A 21308-nucleotide genomic window follows, 5' to 3' on the forward strand; every position below is an offset into this window, starting at 1 on the left:
GAGATTTTTCTTTTTTTCTTTTTTTAGATTTTGTCACCGAAGTGGCTAGTTTATTGTGCACCCCATATCCATCCTGTAGACGGTAGCGAGAGATATGTCGAGGTGCTGTAAGCTTCCTGGTCGCCTTGTTTGCGAGATTGACAACGTGGTTCTTCATGGTCAGTTGGGAGTCAAATTTTGCCCCAAGGATATCAACTTCATTCCCGGATACCAACTCTCTCTCTCTCTCTCTCTCTCTCTCTCTCTCTCTCTCTCTCTCTCTCTCTCTCTCTCTCTCTCTCTGTTCTTTGAATCAAGCAGTGGTGTAGTATGAATGAAGCTGTGATGTAGTATGAATCAAGCAGTGATGTAGTATGAATCGAGCAGTGATGTAGTATGAATCGAGCAGTGATGTAGTATGAATCAAGCTGTGATGTAGCATGAATCAAGCTGTGATGTAGTATGAATCAAGCTGTGATGTAGTATGAATCAAGCAGTGATGTAGTATGAATCGAGCAGTGATGTAGTATGAATCAAGCTGTGATGTAGTATGAATCAAGCAGTGATGTAGTATGAATCAAGCTGTGATGTAGTATGAATCAAGCAGTGATGTAGTATGAATCAAGCTGTGATGTAGTATGAATCAAGCTGTGATGTAGTATGAATCAAGCAGTGATGTAGTATGACTCAAGCTGTGATGTAGTATGAATCAAGCTGTGATGTAGTATGAATCGAGCAGTGATGTAGTATGAATCAAGCTGTGATGTAGTATGAATCAAGCAGTGATGTAGTATGAATCAAGCTGTGATGTAGTATGAATCAAGCTGTGATGTAGTATGAATCAAGCAGTGATGTAGTATGAATCAAGCTGTGATGTAGTATGAATCAAGCTGTGATGTAGTATGAATCAAGCTGTGATGTAGTATGATTCAAGCTGTGATGTAGTATGAATCAAGCAGTGATGTAGTATGAATCGAGCAGTGATGTAGTATGAATCAAGCAGTGATGTAGTATGAATCAAGCAGTGATGTAGTATGAATCAAGCTGTGATGTAGTATGAATCAAGCTGTGATGTAGTATGAATCAAGCTGTGATGTAGTATGAATCGAGCAGTGATGTAGTATGACTCAAGCTGTGATGTAGTATGAATCGAGCAGTGATGTAGTATGAATCAAGCTGTGATGTAGTATGAATCAAGCAGTGATGTAGTATGAATCAAGCAGTGATGTAGTATGAATCAAGCTGTGATGTAGTATGAATCAAGCTGTGATGTAGTATGAATCAAGCTGTGATGTAGTATGAATCAAGCTGTGATGTAGTATGAATCAAGCTGTGATGTAGTATGAATCAAGCTGTGATGTAGTATGAATCAAGCTGTGATGTAGTATGAATCAAGCTGTGATGTAGTATGAATCAAGCTGTGATGTAGTATGAATCGAGCAGTGATGTAGTATGAATCAAGCTGTGATGTAGTATGAATCAAGCAGTGATGTAGTATGAATCAAGCTGTGATGTAGTATGAATCAAGCAGTGATGTAGTATGAATCAAGCTGTGATGTAGTATGAATCAAGCAGTGATGTAGTATGAATCAAGCTGTGATGTAGTATGAATCAAGCTGTGATGTAGTATGAATCAAGCTGTGATGTAGTATGAATCAAGCTGTGATGTAGTATGAATCAAGCAGTGATGTAGTATGAATCGAGCAGTGATGTAGTATGAATCGAGCAGTGATGTAGTATGACTCAAGCTGTGATGTAGTATGAATCGAGCAGTGATGTAGTATGAATCGAGCAGTGATGTAGTATGAATCAAGCTGTGATGTAGTATGAATCAAGCAGTGATGTAGTATGAATCAAGCTGTGATGTAGTATGAATCAAGCTGTGATGTAGTATGAATCGAGCAGTGATGTAGTATGAATCAAGCTGTGATGTAGTATGAATCAAGCTGTGATGTAGTATGAATCAAGCTGTGATGTAGTATGAATCAAGCAGTGGTGTAGTATGAATCAAGCTGTGATGTAGTATGAATCAAGCTGTGATGTAGTATGAATCAAGCAGTGATGTAGTATGAATCAAGCTGTGATGTAGTATGAATCAAGCTGTGATGTAGTATGAATCAAGCAGTGATGTAGTATGAATCAAGCTGTGATGTAGTATGAATCAAGCTGTGATGCATCAGAACAAGGATAAACCTACGTATGAAGGAAGGAGCAGTGGTGGTGGTGGGTTACTCAGCAGGTGGTGTAGAGCTCCCCAGGAGCCGTTGTTAGGTGCTGGTGTTATACCCAGCAGGTGACACATAAGGTTGTACAGCTCAATGTTATGGAACACTTCCACCTCTGTGTTCCTGCGAAACTCTGGTCCGTGGGCCACGAACACCGCCTGAACCACCGGTACAAGAGTTGCACTTAGTACAAGCTTTTAAGATTTAATGTATACACACACAAACATATATATATATATATATATATATATATATATATATATATATATATATATATATATATATATATGTATATATATATATATATATATATATATATATATATATATATATATATATATATATATATATATATATATATATGCATATGCTTAACAATTCGCAAACAGGCGAAATTATTTACAAACATTGTCTTTAAGTCCACAGCAGGACTTGAACCTGCAAACTCTGCTATGGACGTAGAGACAATGTCTGTAAATAACTTCACATTGCGAATTGTTAAGCATTTCAGATCTCTTTCATTGTCCACTGCATGTGGCAGGATTTAATGAAATAGCTTTGAAAACAAGCCTGGTGCCCCAGGGCATGGGGAAACATCGCCTAGCTTCGGCTAGGCGCTCATACTTATCTGGGATCTGGCTCCGTGGTAAAGTACTGGAGACTCTGATACAGAGTTTGCAGGTTCGAGTACTGCTGTGGAAGTAGAAATAATGTTTGTGCATAAAGTATTCTATTGTACTGTCACTGATCTGCGATTCCCACGAATGCCTTTGACCGCAGCAGATTTCTACTCAAGGTTAAGCACACGACGGTCACAGAGGACACAGTTACACATAGTTACAAACCTATCAGTAACAGATAGCAACATGTAGCCATGAACAATATCTCATCTAGTATCCTACTCACAAACGTAAGTATCCCACAAGGTAGCATTCTGGGCTCTCTGCTTTTTCTCATTTGCATCAGTAACATGCCTAACCCCAGCCAGCACCTGACACCTGACGCCACTTCTTCAATAACAGGTTAAGATTCAGTGTCAGTAAAATGACTCCATAATAAATAACAAACATAGAAAAGTTCACTCATGGATGATTACCAACAAAATCACCTTCGATATTGAAAATAAAACTTTATATATTTTATGACAAGAAAATATCTAAAATTTAGATATTACAATCAACGATATTCAAATAGTGCAAAGTAAAGACTGAAAATTCCTAGCTCTAATAATTTGAAATTTAATACAAATAACGACACATTGTATCAATCGCATCTGCTAGAAAAATGACAGGATGGATAATGAGAACCTTCAAAACTAGGGAGGCCAAGCCCATGATGACACTCTTCAGGTCACTTGTTCTATCTAGGCTGGAATATTGCTGCACACTAACAGCACCTTTCAAGGCAGGTGAAATTGCCGACCTAGAAAATGTACAGAGAACTTTCACGGCGCGCATAACGGAGATAAAACACCTCAATTACTGGGAGCGCTTGAGGTTCCTAAACCTGTATTCCCTGGAACGCAGGCGGGAGAGATACATGATTATATACACTTGGAAAATCCTAGAGGGACTAGTACCGAACTTGCACACGAAAATCACTCACAACGAAAGCAAAAGACTCGGCAGACGATGCAACATCCCCCCAATGAAAAGCAGGGGTGTCACTAGCACGTAAAGAGACAACACAGTAAGTGTCAGGGGCCCGAGACTATTCAACTGCCTCCCAGCATACATAAGGGGGATTACTAATAGACCCCTGGCAGTCTTCAAGCAGGCACTGGACAAGCACCTAAAGTCGGTACCTGACCAGCCGGGCTGTGGCTCGTACGTTGAATTGCGTGCAGCCAGCAGTAACAGCCTGGTTGATCAGGCTCTGATCCACCAGGCAGCCTGGTCACAGACCGGGCCGCGGGGGCGTTGACCCCCGGAACTCTGTTCAGGTATACTCCAGATATATACATATAAAGACAGTAGGGATACTCTCCAAAATGATCTGTTATGTTGGGCAGTTGCCCGCACTGCTAACACTACTGTCTTCCTCAGGTTCCAATACCTGACAAGTGGAAACTGTGTCAGAAGATCCACTTAAACAACTCACTTCAAACCGATTATAATTCATCAAAAAGTAGATGTCAGAGCAATCACGACAAGCATCACACTATGTCATCATTCATATCCCTAAAATACTGAAAATAAATGCAATTCATACAGGCTACTGTTCAATTTACATGTTCAACACAGAGTATGGTAATTCTGTGGCTTAATTCAAGCAATTCACAGACAACCGTAACAAAACACATGCAGACAACAAGAGAAACAAATACCTCTTCGGTAACTCTTGTAATTGACTGAATAGTTACCAGAATTCTATACAAATTGAAAGACTCAGAAAATGAAATATCTTAACAGATGAAAAGGAAAATTGCAACACTTATACAGTTCAGAACTAAGATAAAACTGCCACTGTGTATCTTAATACTGTACAGTGGTCACATCATTCACCCAATATCTTACATTTCTCCTTACATTTCCATATTTGTTTCTACATACGAGCACTATTGCTTCAGTATACTGTAATGAGCCTTGCTACATAAAATGTTCATTACATTTAGCCTTAAGTTACTGTAGTAAATGCCATCAAGTTAAGTAAATAATTACTATCCGAGAACATTATTTACGTTAGAAATTATTTTTTCTAGCTGTCACGCACTAGGCTACACTGGTAATCTACTGCCAAGTATGAATGTTGGTAATAAAATATACAGAAAAATTACTTTCGTTCTGACTATCTTTAATGTTTCTGCACGTATGTATGAGGACTGTATTACCTGGGTTCAACATGTGTCTTAACGAAACTCCTCCTACTTTCAAAAAAGTAAATATTATTATACAGAATGATGTGATCCTTCACACCTGAGAGCCCTGTGATCCTTCACACCTGAGAGCCCTGTGATCCTTCACACCTGAGAGCCCTGTGATCCTTCACACCTGAGAGCCCTGTGATCCTTCACACCTAAAAGCCCATTGATCCTTCATTCCTGAGAGCCCAGTGATCCTTCACACCTTGAGACTCTGTGATCCTTCACACCTGAAGACACTGTGATCCTTCACTCCTAGGGACCCTGTGGTCCTTCACACCTGGGAACCCTGTGATCCTTCACACCTGGGAACCCTGTGATCCTTCACACCTGGGGACCCAGTGATCCTTCACACCTGGGGACCCAGTGATCCTTCATACCTGGGGACCCAGTGATCCTTCATACCTGGGGACCCTGTGATCCTGCATACCTGGGACCCTGTGATCCTTCACACCTGGGGACCCAGTAATCCTTCATACCCGGGGACCCAGTGATCCTTCACACCTGGGAATCTTGTGATCCTGCATACCTGGGACCCTGTGATCCTTCACACCTGGGGACCCAGTAATCCTTTATACCCGGGGACCCAGTGATCCTTCATACCTGGGGACCCAGTGATCCTTCATACCTGGGGACCCTGTGATCCTTCACACCTGGGAATCTTGTGATCCTGCATACCTGGGAACCCTGAGATCCTTCACACCTGGGGACCCAGTGATCCTTCATACCTGGGGACCCTGTGATCCTTCATACCTGGGGACCCAGTGATCCTTCATACCTGGGGACCCTGAGATCCTTCACACCTGGGGACACAGTGATCCTTCACACCTGGGGACCCAGTGATCCTTCATACCTGGGGACCCTGTGATCCTTCACACCTGGGAACCCTGAGATCCTTCACACCTGGGGATCCAGTGATCCTTCATACCTGGGACCCTGTGATCCTTCACATCTGGGGACCCTGTGATCCTTCACACCTGGGGACCCAGTGATCCTTCATACCTGAGGACCCAGTGATCCTTCATACCTGGAGACCCTGTGATCCTTCACACCTGGGAATCTTGTGATCCTTCATACCTGGGAACCCTGAGATCCTTCACACCTGGGGACCCAGTGAACCTTCATACCTGGGGACCCTGTGATCCTTCACACCTGGGGACCCAGTGATCCTTCATACCTGGGGACCCTGAGATCCTTCATACCTGGGGACACAGTGATCCTTCACACCGGGGGACCCAGTGATCCTTCATACCTGGGGACCCTGTGATCCTTCGCACCTGGGAATCTTGTGATCCTTCACACCTTGGGACCCAGTGATCCTTCATACCTGGGACCCCTGTGATCCTTCAAACCTGGGGACTCAGTGATCCTAAATACCTGGGGACCCTGAGATCCTTCACACCTGGGGACCCTGTGATCCTTCACACCCGGGAATCTTGTGATCCTTCATCCCTGGGGACCCTGTGATCCTTCACATCTGGGAACCCTGAGATCCTTCATACCTGGGGACCCTGTGATCCTTCACCCCTGGGGATAATGTGATCATTCACACCTGGGGACCATGTGATCCATCACATTCATGGACCATGTGATCCTTCACACCAGGGGACCATGTGATCCTTCACACCTGGGGACCATGTGATCCATCACAATCATGGACCATGTGATCCATCACACCTGGGAACCATGTGATCCATCACACCTGGGAACCATGTGATCCATCACACCTGGGGACCCAGTGATCCATCACAATCATGGACCATGTGATCCATCACACCTGGGAACCATGTGATCCATCACACCTGGGAACCATGTGATCCATCACACCTGGGGACCCAGTGATCCATCACAATCATGGACCATGTGATCCATCACACCTGGGGACCCAGTGATCCATCACAATCATGGACCATGTGATCCATCACACCTTGGAACCATGTGATCCTTCACACCTGGGAACCATGTGATCCATCACACCTGGGGACCCAGTGATCCATCACAATCATAGACCATGTGATCCTTCACACCTGGGAACCATGTGATCCTTCACACCTGCAGACCATGTGATCCTTCACACCTGCGGACCATGTGATCCTTCACACCTACGGACCATGTGATCCTTCACACCTGGGGACCCAGTGATCCATCACAATCATGGACCATGTGATCCATCACACCTGGGGACCCAGTGATCCATCACAATCATGGACCATGTGATCCATCACACCTGGGAACCATGTGATCCATCACACCTGGGAACCATGTGATCCATCACACCTGGGGACCCAGTGATCCATCTCAATCATGGACCATGTGATCCATCACACCTGGGGACGCAGTGATCCATCACAATCATGGACCATGTGATCCATCACACCTGGGGACGCAGTGATCCATCACAATCATGGACCATGTGATCCATCACACCTGGGGACCCAATGATCCATCACAATCATGGACCATGTGATCCATCACACCTGCGGACCATGTGATCCTTCACACCTGCGGACCATGTGATCCTTCACACCTACGGACCATGTGATCCTTCACACCTGGGGACCCAGTGATCCATCACAATCATGGACCATGTGATCCATCACACCTGGGGACCCAATGATCCATCACAATCATGGACCATGTGATCCATCACACCTTGGAACCATGTGATCCTTCACACCTGGGAACCATGTGGTCCATCACACCTGGGGACCCAGTGATCCATCACAATCATAGACCATGTGATCCTTCACACCTGGGAACCATGTGATCCTTCACACCTGCAGACCATGTGATCCTTCACACCTGCGGACCATGTGATCCTTCACACCTGCGGACCATGTGATCCTTCACACCTGGGGACCCAGTGATCCATCACAATCATGGACCATGTGATCCATCACACCTGGGAACCATGTGATCCATCACACCTGGGAACCATGTGATCCTTCACACCTGGGGATCATCACTGGACAGCTACTTCTGTGGCATTTACGTTATTCCTTCACTTATAACAAAACAACATTGCTAGCTTGTGGTCACTTGCATTCATGTCTGAGTAGTAGTTATCGTAGCCGTGGTCTCCTGCGTCAGCCTGGAATGAGTCATCAGCTGCCACAGTGAACCCTAGCTCCAGGTCCAGTACCACCTCCTCTACCCTCCGCTGGGAACCCATGTGCAACCTGCCAGTGTCAGGAAGAATGTGTTGTTATACCAGAGTTGAGGTAGGTGCACACACACACACATATACACACACACACACACACACACACACACACACACACACACACACACACACACACACACACACACACACACACACACACGCCCTAGAGGACGGAAAACCAGAGATCTGGTAGACGAACCAGGGAGGAAAGACTGGGAGTTAGAGCTCCAAAAAAGGGAGGAAGAGTGGGGAAGGAAGATAGTAGAGCTTGGTAAGAAAATGGAGGAGCAGATAGCTGAAGAGTGCAGGAAGTGGGAAGTACAGGTCTTAGCAGCAGAAGCTAGGATACAGTGCTTAGAAGAGAAACTGCAAAGCCTGAAACAGATTAGAGACAAATGACAATTCAGATGTGACATCAGGAAATTCAATGTCAGGTGCAGACAAGGGGACGGTAAGCAACAACGGAGACATGCCGTACACGAAGGCCCTATCAGACCCACGTGGGGCCAGGGAAAAGACGAGGAGCACACTAAGATCAAGTGACAGGTCCGAAGACAATGAAGGTATGCTATATGCAGAGATTCTAACAGCCAACTGCAGTAGCAAGGGACAGCTGGTAGGAAAGACAGTTCACTGAGAATAGAAGTTTCAGATATGACAGGGACTGAAGGCAAGAACATGTCAATGGAAGGAAATAAAATGCCTCAGAGGAAACAGATGGAGACTCAGTGGGAGGAGGAAAGGGCGAGGCCAGTTTTTGTGTACGGGCTCCAAGAAGCCAAGGGGGACAACTTTGAAGAAATAAAACAGGAGGAGAAAAAAATGATTGAAGGCATCATGAAAACAATAGGTGAGGGCGATATGACCCAGGTGACAAATTTTCAGAGAATTGGGTGGTTTGCGAGTGGAAGGATACGGCCTGTCAGAGTAACTTTCAAGGAAGAATCAGTTCGAACCAGGATTCTGCAAGAGAAAGCAAGACTGAGGGACAAAGAGGGGTACCAGAGAGTATACCTCGACTGCGACAGAACACAAGAAGAAAGGACTACACTGAAAGAGAGGGTACAGAGACGCAAGGAGGAACGAGAGGCAATGACGAAAATGAGCAGGACCCAGACACAGGAGGAAGGGCAAACACACCCCACAGAATCTCCCACCAAAAGACTCCAACCGCGACATTCCCAACGCAACTGAGCAACCTATACTACAACCCACTCACTGTTCCCTCTGCCACCAACCTCCATATCACAAACCTCACCCCAACAGCTGTCCTTTATGGGCATTCTGACCCCACCCCCATCATCACAAACCCCACCTACACCACAGCCCCATATAGGCCCCCACCAAGGCTCTCGCTCCCCCAACCCCAATATTCTTGCATGACCACAATGATAGAAAAGAAACTGAAAGTTTGGTACACAAACGCGGATGGAATAACGAATAAACATGAGGAGTGGAACGAAAGAATCAGTGAAAAATCCCCAGACATCATAGCAGTCACAGAAACAAAACTCGCTGAGACAATAACAGACACAATCTTCCCAACAGGATATCAGATCCTGAGGAAAGATAGGAGTAGAGGGGGAGGAGGGGTTGCACTGCTCATAAAACACCGATGGGGATTTGAGGAAATGGAAGGCATGGACATGATTGGAGAAAGAGACTACATTGTAGGTATAATTCAGTCCGGAGAACATAAAGTAGTCATTGGAGTGATGTATAACCCACCACAGAACTGCAGGAGGCCAAGAGAGAAGTACGAAGAAAACAACAGGGTGATGGTGGACACACTGGCTGAGGTGGCAAGAAGAGCTCACTCGAGCAGAGCAAAGTTACTGGTAATGGGCGATTTCAACCACAGGGAGATCGACTGGGAAAACCTGGAGCCACATGGGGGTCCCGAAACTTGGAGAGCCAAGATGATGGATGTGGTACTTGAAAACCTCATGCATCAACATGTCAGGGACACAACCAGAGAGAGAGGGGAGGATGAGCCAGCAAGACTGGATCTTGTGTTCACCCTGAGCAGTTCAGGCATTGAGGACATCACTTACGAGAGGCCCCTTGGAGCTAGCGATCACGTGGTTCTGAGTTTTGATTATATAGTAGAGTTACAAGTGGAGAAGGTAACAGGAACTGAAGGGGACAGGCCAAACTATAAAAGGGGGGACTACACAGGTATGAGAAACTTCCTGCAGGAGGTTCAGTGGGACAGAGAAATTGTAGGAAAATCAGTAAACGAGATGATGGAATATGTGGCAACAAAGTGCAAGGAGACAGAGGAAAGTTTTGTTCCCAAGGGAAACAGAAATAATAGGAAGACCAAAACGAGTCCTTGGTTTACCCGAAGGTGTAGGGAGGCAAAAACTAAGTGCAACAGAGAATGGAAAAGGTACAGGAGGCATAGGACCCAGAAAAACAAGGAGATTAGTAGAAGAGCCAGAAACGAGTATGCACAGATAAGGAGGGAGGCCCAGCGACAGTATGAAAACGACATAGCATCGAAAGTCAAATCTGACCCGAAACTGCTGTATAGCCACATTAGGAGGAAGACAACAGTCAAGGACCAGGTGATAAGGCTGAGGAAAGAAGGTGGAGAACTCACAAGAAACGATCAAGAGGTATGTGAGGAGCTCAACACGAGATTTAAGGAAGTATTTACAATAGAGACAGGAAGGACTCTGGGGGGACAGACCAGATGGGGACACCAGCAAGGAATACACCAACAAGTGTTGGACGACATACATACAGATGAGGAGGAGGTGAAGAAACTGCTAAGGGACATCGATACCTCAAAGGCAATGGGACCGGACAACATCTCCCCATGGGTCCTTAGAGAGGGAGCAGATATGTTGTGCGTGCCACTTACCACAATCTTCAACACGTCCCTGGAAACTGGGCAACTACCTGAGGTATGGAAGATGGCAAATGTAGTTCCCATTTTTAAAAAAGGAGACAGAAAAGAGGCACTAAACTATAGACCTGTGTCATTGACGTGTATAGTATGCAAAATTATGGAGAAGATTATCAGGAGGAGAGTGGTGGAGCACCTGGAACGGAACAAGAGTATAAATGCCAACCAGCACGGATTCATGGAAGGCAAATCCTGTGTCACAAACCTTCTGGAGTTTTATGATAAAATAACAGAAGTAAGACACGAGAGAGACGGGTGGGTTGATTGCATCTTCTTAGACTGCAAGAAGGCCTTTGACACAGTTCCTCACAAGAGATTAGTGCAGAAGCTAGAGCATCAGGCGCATATAACAGGAAGGGCACTGCAATGGATCAGAGAATACCTGACAGGGAGGCAACAACGAGTCATGGTACGTAATGATGTATCACAGTGGGCACCTGTGACGAGCGGGGTCCCACAGGGGTCGGTCCTAGGACCAGTGCTATTTTTGGTATATGTGAACGACATGATGGAAGGGTTAGACTCAGAAGTGTCCCTGTTTGCAGATGATGTGAAGTTAATGAGGAGAATTAAATCTGATGAGGACCAGGCAGGACTTCAAAGAGACCTGGACAGACTGGACACCTGGTCCAGCAAATGGCTTCTCGAATTTAATCCTGCCAAATGCAAAGTCATGAAGATAGGGGAAGGGCACAGAAGACCACAGACAGAGTATAGGCTAGGTGGCCAAAGACTGCAAACCTCACTCAAGGAGAAAGATCTTGGGGTGAGTATAACACCGAACATGTCTCCGGAAGCACACATCAATCAGATAACTGCTGCAGCATATGGGCGCCTGGCAAACCTGAGAACAGTATTCCGATACCTTAGTAAGGAATCGTTCAAGACACTGCACACCGTGTATGTCAGGCCCATACTGGAGTATGCAGCACCTGTTTGGAACCCGCACTTGATAAAGCACGTCAAGAAACTAGAGAAAGTACAAAGGTTTGCGACAAGGTTAGTTCCAGAGCTAAGGGGAATATCCTATGAAGAAAGATTAAGGGAAATCGGCCTGACGACACTGGAGGACAGGAGGGTCAGGGGAGACATGATAACGACATATAAAATACTGCGTGGAATAGACAAGGTGGACAAAGACAGGATGTTCCAGGGAGGGGACACAGAAACAAGAGGCCACAATTGGAAGTTGAAGACACAAATGAGTCAGAGAGATATTAGGAAGTATTTCTTCAGTCATAGAGTTGTAAGGCGGTGGAATAGCCTAGAAAATGACGTAGTGGAGGCAGGAACCATACACAGTTTTAAGACGAGGTTTGATAAAGCTCATGGAGCGGGGAGAGAGAGGGCCCAGTAGCAACTGGTGAAGAGGCGGGGCCAGGAGCTAAGAATCGACCCCTGCAACCACAAATAGGTGAGTACACACACACACAAAGATCTAGGGGTGACCATAACACCAAGCACGTCTCCGGAGGCACACATCAACCAGATAACTGCTGCAGCATATGGGCGCTTGGCAAACTTGAGAACAGCGTTCCGATACCTTAATAATGGAATCGTTCAAGACACTGTACACCGTGTACGTCAGGCCCATACTGGAGTATGCAGCACCAGTTTGGAACCCACACCTGGTCAAGCACGTCAAGAAGTTAGAGAAAGTACAAAGGTTTGCGACAAGGTTAGTTCCAGAGCTAAGGGGAATGTCCTATGAAGAAAGGTTAAGGGAAATCGGCCTGACGACACTGGAGGACAGGAGGGTTAGGGGAGACATGGTAACGACATACAAAATACTGCACGGAATAGACAAGGTGGACAGAGACAGGATGTTCCAGAGATGGGACACAGAAACAAGGGGTCACAATTGGAAGCTGAAGACACAGATGAGTCAAAGGGATGTTAGGAAGTATTTCTTCAGTCATAGAGTAGTCAGAAAGTGGAATAGCCTAGCAAGTGAGGTAGTGGAGGCAGGAACCATACATACCTGGAGTTTACCTGGAGAGAGTTCCGGGGATCAACACCCCCGCGACCCGGTCTGTGACCAGGCCTCCTGGTGGATCAGAGCCTGATCAGCCAGGCTGTTACTGCTGGCTGCACGCAATCCAACGTACGAGCCACAGCCCGGCTGGTCAGGTACCGACTTTAGGTGCTTATCCAGTGCCAGCTTGAAGACTGCCAGGGGTCTATTGGTAATCCCCCTTATGTATGCTGGGAGGCAGTTGAACAGTCTCGGGCCCCTGACACTTATTGTTTTGTTTCTTAACGTGCTAGTGACACCCCTGCTTTTCATTGGAGGGATGTTGCATCGTCTGCCAAGTCTTTTGCTTTCGTTTTGAGTGATTTTCGTGTGCAATTTCGGTACTAGTCCCTCTAGGATTTTCCAGGTGTATATAATCATGTATCTCTCCCGCCTGCATTCCAGGGAATACAGGTTCAGGAACTTCAAGCACTCCCAGTAATTGAGGTGTTTTATCTCCGTTATGCGCGCCGTGAAGGTTCTCTGTACATTTTCTAGGTCAGCAATTTCATCTGCTTTGAAAGGTGCTGTTAGTGTGCAGCAATATTCCAGCCTAGATAGAACAAGCGATCTAAAGAGTGTCATCATGGGCTTAGCATCCCTAGTTTTGAAGGTTCTCATTATCCATCCTGTCATTTTTCTAGCAGATGCGATTGATACAATGTTATGGTCCTTGAAGGTGAGATCCTCCGACATGATCACTCCCAGGTCTTTGACGTTGGTTTTTCGCTCTATTTTGTGGCCGGAATTTGTTTTGTACTCTGATGAAGATTTAATTTCCTCGTGTTTACCATATCGGAGTAATTGAAATTTCTCATCGTTGAACTTCATATTGTTTTCTGCAGCCCATTGAAAGATTTGGTTGATATCCGCCTGGAGCCTTGCAGTGTCTGCAATGGAAGACACTGTCATGCAGATTCGGGTGTCATCTGCAAAGGAAGACTCCGTGCTGTGGCTGACATCTTTGTCTATGTCAGATATGAGGATGAGAAACAAGATGGGAGCAAGTACTGTGCCTTGTGGAACAGAGCTTTTCACCGTAGCCACCTCGGACTTTACTCTGTTGACTACTACTCTTTGTGTTCTGTTTGTGAGGAAATTATAGATTCATCTACCAACTTTTCCTGTTATTCCTTTAGCACGCATTTTGTGCGCTATTACGCCATGGTCACACTTGTCGAAGGCTTTTGCAAAGTCTGTATATATTACATCTGCATTCTTTTTGTCTTCTAGTGCATCTAGGACCTTGTCGCAGTGATCCAATAGTTGAGACAGACAGGAGCGACCTGCTCTAAACCCATGTTGCCCTGGGTTGTGTAACTGATGGGTTTCTAGATGGGTGGCGATCTTGCTTCTTAGGACCCTTTCAAAGATTTTTATGATATGGGATGTTAGTGCTATCGGTCTGTAGTTCTTTGCTGTTGCTTTACTGCCCCCTTTGTGGAGTGGGGCTATGTCTCTTGTTTTTAGTAACTGTGGAACGACCCCCGTGTCCATGCTCCTTCTCCGTAGGATGGTAAAAGCTCGTGATAGGGGCTTCTTGCAGTTCTTGATGAACACGGAGTTCCATGAGTCTGGCCCTGGAACAGAGTGCATGGGCATGTCATTTATCGCCTGTTCGAAGTCATTTGGCATCAGGATAACATCAGATAGGCTTGTGTTAACCAAATTCTGTGGCTCTCTCATAAAAAAAATTAATTTTGATCTTCGACTCTCAGTCTGGTTAGCGGCTTGCTAAAAACTGAGTCATATTGGGACTTGAGTAGGTCACTCATTTCCTTGCTGTCATCTGTGTAGGACCCATCTTGTTTAAGTAGGGGCCCATAGCTTCAAGATGAGATATGATGAAGCTCATGGAGAAGGGAGAGAGAGGACCTAGTAGCACTCGGTGAAGAGGCGGAGCCAGGAGCTGAGTCTCGACCCCTGCAACCACAATTAGGTGAGTACACACCATAAATGACTATGCACAGGTAAGAAGGGAGGCAGAACGAAAATATTACAATGACATAGCAGCGAATGCCAAATCTGACCCGAAGCTGTTGTACAGCCACATCAGGAGGAAAACATCAGTCAAGGACCAGGTAATCAGGCTAAGGAAGGAAGGAGGAGAGATCACAAGAAACGACCGCGAAGTATGTGAGGAACTCAACATCAGATTCAAAGAAGTGTTCACAGAGGAGACAGAAGGGGCTCCAGAAAGACGGAGAGGTGGGGTACACCACCAAGTATTGGACACAATAAATACAACCAAGGAAAAAGTGAAGAGGCTTCTGAGCGAGCTAGAAACTTCAAAGCTGATGGGGCCGGATAACATCTCTCCATGGGTCCTGAGAGAGGGTGCAGAGGCGCTATGTGTACCCCTAACAACAATATTCAACACATCTATCGAAACAGGGAGATTACCTGAGGTATGGAAGACAGCAAATGTAGCCCCAATTTTTAAAAAAAGGAGACAGACAAGAAGCACTAAACTATAGACCAGTGTCATTGACGTGTATAGTATGCAAAGTCATGTAGAAGATTATCAGGAGAAGAGTGGTGGAACACCAAGTAAGAAATGAGCTTATTAACAACAGCCAACATGGTTTCAGGGACAGGAAATCCTGTGTCACATACCTACTGGAGTTCTATGACAGGGTGACAGCAGTAAGATAAGAGAGAGAGGGGTGGGTAGATTGCATTTTCTTGGATTGTAAGAAGGCGTTTGACACAGTTCCACACAAGAGATTAGTGCAAAAAAATGGAGGGCCAGGCAGGGATAACAGGGAAGGCACTACAATTGATCAGGGAATACCTATCAGGAAGACAGCAGTGAGTCATGGTACGATGCGAGGTGTCAGAGTGAGCGCCTGTGTCGAGTGGGGTTCCACAGGGGTCAGTCCTAGGACCGGTGCTGTTTCTGGTATTGGTGAACGACATGACGGAAGGAATAGACTCCGAAGTGTTTGCAGATGATGTGAAGTTGATGAGAATAATTCAGTCGGACGAGGACCAGGCAGAACTACAGAGGGATCTGGACAGGCTGCAGACATGGTCCAGCAATTGGCTCCTGCAGTTCAACCCCACCAAGTGCAAAGTCATGAAGATTGGGGAAGGGTGAAGAAGACCGCAGACGGCGTACAGTCTAGGGGGCCAGAGACTACAAACATCACTCAAGGAAAAAGATTTAGGGGTGAGTATAACACTAGGCACATCTGAGGCGCACATCAACCAAATAACTGCTGCAGCATATGGGCGCCTAGCAAACCTAAGAACAGCATTCTGCTCTCTTAATAAGGAATCGTTGAGGACCCTGTATACTGTGTACGTTAGGCCCATATTGGAGTATGCGGCACCAGTTTGGAACCCATATCTAGCCAAGCGCGCAAAGAAACTAGAGAAAGTGCGAAGGTTTGCAGCAAGACTAGTCCCAGAGCTAAGAGGTATGTCCTACGAGGAGAGGTTAAGGGAAATCGACCTGACGTCACTGGAGGACAGGAGAGATAGGGTGGACATGATAACGACATGTAAAATGCTGAGAGGAATTGACAAGGTGGACAGAGACAGAATGTTCCAGAGATGGGACACAGCAACAAGGGGACACAGTTGGAAGTTGAAGACACAGATGAATCACAGGGATGTTAGGAAGTACTTCTTCAGTCACAGAGTAGTCAGGAAGTGGAATAGTTTGGGAAGCGATGTAGTGGAGGCAGGATCCATTCATAGCTTTAAGCAGAGGTATGATCAAGCTCATGGTGCAGGGAGAGTGACCCAGTAGCGGCCAGTGAAGAGGCTGGGCCAGGAGCTATGACTCGATCCCTGCAACCACAACTAGGTGAGTACAACAAGGCGAGTACACATACACACAACACACACACATATCACCATTTCCTTACACCTTTCTCGGATCAAACAGCAATACTTCCTCGTCTTTAAGGCACTGTATGACTCATACGAGTGACAGCCTTATATATACATGTGTACCACTCTACACTCCCAGCAACCAGAACATTCTAGCCACGACATCAGTGTTCTACTGCGCTACCATAACATTCTAGCCAGGATACCAGTGTTCTCCTGCACTACCATAACATTCTAGCCACGACATCAGTGTTCTCCTGCACTACCATAACATTCTAGCCACGACACCAGTGTTCTCCTGCACTACCATAACATTCTAGCCACGACATCAGTGTTCTACTGCGCTATCATAACATTCTAGCCAGGACACCAGTGCTCTCCTGCACTACCATAACATTCTAGCCACGACACCAGTGTTCTCTTGCACTACCATAACATTCTAGCCACGACACCAGTGTTCTCCTGCACTACCATAACATTCTAGCCACGACACCAGTGTTCTCTTGCACTACCATAACATTCTAGCCAGGACACCAGTGTTCTCCTGCACTACCATAACATTCTAGCCACGACACCAGTGTTCTCCTGCACTACCATAACATTCTAGCCACGACACCAGTGTTCTCTTGCACTACCATAACATTCTAGCCAGGACACCAGTGTTCTCCTGCACTACCATAACATTCTAGCCACGACACCAGTGTTATCTTGCACTACCATAACATTCTAGTCACTATACCAGTGTTCTACTGCACTAATATAACATTCTAGCCACGACACCAGTGTTCTCCTGCACTACCATAACATTCTAGTCACTATACCATTGTTCTCCTGCACTAATATAACATTCTAGCCACGACACAAGTGTTCTCTTGCATTACCATAACATTCTAGTCACTATACCATTGTTCTCCTGCACTACCATAACATTCTAGCCACGACACAAGTGTTCTCCTGCACTACTATAACATTCTAGCCACGACACCAGTGTTCTCCTGCACTACCATAACATTCTAGCCACGACACCAGTGTTCTCCTGCACTACCATAACATTCTAGCCACGACACCAGTGTTCTCCTGCACTACCATAACATTCTAGCCACGACACCAGTGTTCTCCTGCACTACCATAACATTCTAGCCACGACACCAGTGTTCTCCTGCACTACCATAACATTCTAGCCACGACACAAGTGTTCTTCTGCACTACCATAACATTCTAGCCACGACACCAGTGTTCTACTGCACTACCATAGCATTCTAGCCACGACACAAGTGTTCTCCTGCACTACCATAACATTCTAGTCACTATACCATTGTTCTCCTGCACTAATATAACATTCTAGCCACGACACAAGTGTTCTCCTGCATTACCATAACATTCTAGTCACTATACCATTGTTCTCCTGCACTACCATAACATTCTAGCCACGACACAAGTGTTCTCCTGCACTACTATAACATTCTAGCCACGACACCAGTGTTCTCCTGCACTACCATAACATTCTAGCCACGACACCAGTGTTCTCCTGCACTACCATAACATTCTAGCCACGACACCAGTGTTCTCCTGCACTACCATAACATTCTAGCCACGACACCAGTGTTCTCCTGCACTACCATAACATTCTAGCCACGACACCAGTGTTCTCCTGCACTACCATAACATTCTAGCCACGACACAAGTGTTCTCCTGCACTACCATAACATTCTAGCCACGACACCAGTGTTCTCCTGCACTACTATAACATTCTTCTAACAAGAAAGGATAAAATGGTTTATAAAATCAAAATAATGTTTGGCGAACACAGAAAACCTGAGTGGTGCAGTGCAGCCTACCTGATGGGCAGCAGCTGCCTCTGGTAGACGCGGAGATCAGAATGTCTGCCAGCCAGGGCTGCCATCATCCGCCTCCTGGTATCTACACGCAGGAAAATTCATATGAAAAATATTATTGAACATCGTTAAGTTGTCAAAAAACTTAACTGAAAAATAATTGAAGACTCGAAATTATAATAATAATTCTGTTCTCCCACAGTGAACTGTTCTCCCACAGTGTATTGTCCTCCCACAGTGTACTATTCTCCCACAGTGTATTGTTTTCCCACAGTGTACTGTTCTCACACAGTGTATTGTTCTCCCACAGTGTACTATTCTCCCACAGTGTATTGTTTTCCAACAGTGTACTGTTCTCACACAGTGTATTGTTCTCCAACAGTGAACTGTTCTCCCACAGTGTACTGTTTCCCCACAGTGTATTGTTCTCCCACAGTGTATTGTCCTCCCACAGTGTACTATTCTCCCACAATGTATTGTTTTCCCACAGTGTACTGTTCTCACACAGTGTATTGTTCTCCCACAGTGTATTGTTCTCCCACAGTGTACTGTTTTCCCACAGTGTATTGTTATCCCACGGTGTACTATTCTCCCTCAGTGTATTGTTCTCCCACAGTGTAATGTTCTCCCACAGTGTATTGTTTCCTACAGTATACTGTTCTCCCACAGTGTACTATTCTCCCACAGTGTATTGTTTTCCCACAGTGTACTGCTCTCACATAGTGTATTGTTCTCCCACAGTGAACTGTTCTCCCACAGTGTACTATTCTCCCACAGTGTATTGTTCTTCCACAGTGTACTATTCTCCCACAATGTATTGTTCTCCCACAGTGTACTATTCTCCCACAGTGTACTATTCTCCCACAGTGTTTTGTTCTCCCACGGTGTACTGTTATCACAAAATGCCCTGTTCTCCCATAGTGCCCTGTTCTCCCAAATTGTACTTTTCTCTAACAGTGTTCTGTTCTCTCACAGTGTACTGTTCCTCCACAAACTGCTGTTCTTAAACAGTGCCCTCTTCTTCCACAGTGTACTGTTTTATCACAGTGTATTGTTCTTCCACAGTGTACTGTTTTATCTCAGTGTATTGTTCTTCCACAGTGTACTGTTTTATCACAGTGTATTGTTCTTCCACAGTGTACTGTTTTATCTCAGTGTATTGTTCTTCCACAGTGTACTGTTTTATCACAGTGTATTGTTCGTCCACAGTGTACTGTTTTATCACAGTGTATTGTTCTTCCACAGTGTACTGTTTTATCACAGTGTATTGTTCTTCCACAGAGTACTGTTTTATCAGAGTGTATTGTTCTTCCACAGTGTACTGTTTTATCACAGTGTATTGTTCTTCCACAGTGTACTGTTTTATCACAGTGTATTGTTCTTCCAAAGTGTACTGTTTTATCACAGTGTATTGTTCTTCCACAGTGTACTGTTTTATCACAGTGTATTGGTCTTCCACAGTGTACTGTTTTATCACAGTGTATTGTTCTTCCACAGTGTACTGTTTTATCACAGTGTATTGGTCTTCCACAGTGTACTGTTTTATCACAGTGTATTGTTCTTCCACAGTGTACTGTTTTATCACAGTGTATTGTTCTTCCACAGTGTACTGTTTTATCACAGTGTATTGTTCTTCCACAGTGTATTGTTCTTCCACAGTGTATTGTTCTTTCACAGTGTATTGTTCTTTCACAGTGTATTGTTCTTTCACAGTGCATTGTTCTTTCACAGTGTATTGTTCTTCCACAGTGTATTGTTCTTTCACAGTGTATTGTTCTTCCACTGTGTATTGTTCTTCCACTGTGTATTGTTCTTCCACTGTGTATTGTTCTTCCACTGTGTACTGTTCTTTCACAGTGTATTGTTCTTCCACAGTGTATTGTTCTTCCACTGTGTATTGTTCTTCCACTGTGTACTGTTCTTTCACAGTGTATTGTTCTTCCACAGTGTATTGTTCTTCCACAGTGTATTGTTCTTCCACAGTGTATTGTTCTTCCACAGTGTATTGTTCTTCCACAGTGTATTGTTCTTCCACTGTGTATTGTTCTTCCACTGTGTATTGTTCTTCCACTGTGTACTGTTCTTTCACAGTGTATTGTTCTTCCACAGTGTATTGTTCTTTCACAGTGTATTGTTCTTCCAAAGTGTATTGTTCTTCCACAGTGTTTGATATAAAGTAATTAGCAACAGACCATAATATCTTTCCAACACTTGAGTTTTGTTTTGATTTGCAGAGCCTCACCTGGGTGTTGTTGTGATGTGTAGAGCCTCACCTGGGTGTTATTGTGATGTGTAGAGCCTCACCTGGGTGTTATTGTGATGTGTAGAGCCTCACCTGGGTGTTATTGTGATGTGTAGAGCCTCACCTGGGTGTTATTGTGATGTGTAGAGCCTCACCTGGGTGTTATTGTGATGTGTAGAGCCTCACCTGGGTGTTATTGTGATGTGTAGAGCCTCACCTGGGTGTTATTGTGATGT

At 45.1% G+C, this 21308-nt stretch overlaps 1 protein-coding gene across 2 annotated transcripts in view; it reads right to left on the reverse strand.

Moving 5' to 3' along the window:
• Window positions 1-21308, reverse strand: part of LOC128685186 (venom phosphodiesterase-like) — a 150829-nt gene that overhangs the window by 42229 nt on the left and 87292 nt on the right. For both annotated transcript variants that reach the window (XM_070082806.1, XM_070082807.1), the window contains 3 exons: window positions 18834-18915; window positions 8108-8243; window positions 2177-2362 (listed from right to left, as the gene is read on the reverse strand). In XM_070082806.1, coding sequence (XP_069938907.1) covers window positions 2177-2362; window positions 8108-8243; window positions 18834-18915 — 404 coding nt within the window. The remainder of the gene's footprint in view (window positions 1-2176; window positions 2363-8107; window positions 8244-18833; window positions 18916-21308) is intronic.

Source organism: Cherax quadricarinatus, chromosome 8 (assembly GCF_038502225.1).
Source record: "Cherax quadricarinatus isolate ZL_2023a chromosome 8, ASM3850222v1, whole genome shotgun sequence".
NCBI lineage: Eukaryota > Metazoa > Arthropoda > Malacostraca > Decapoda > Parastacidae > Cherax > Cherax quadricarinatus.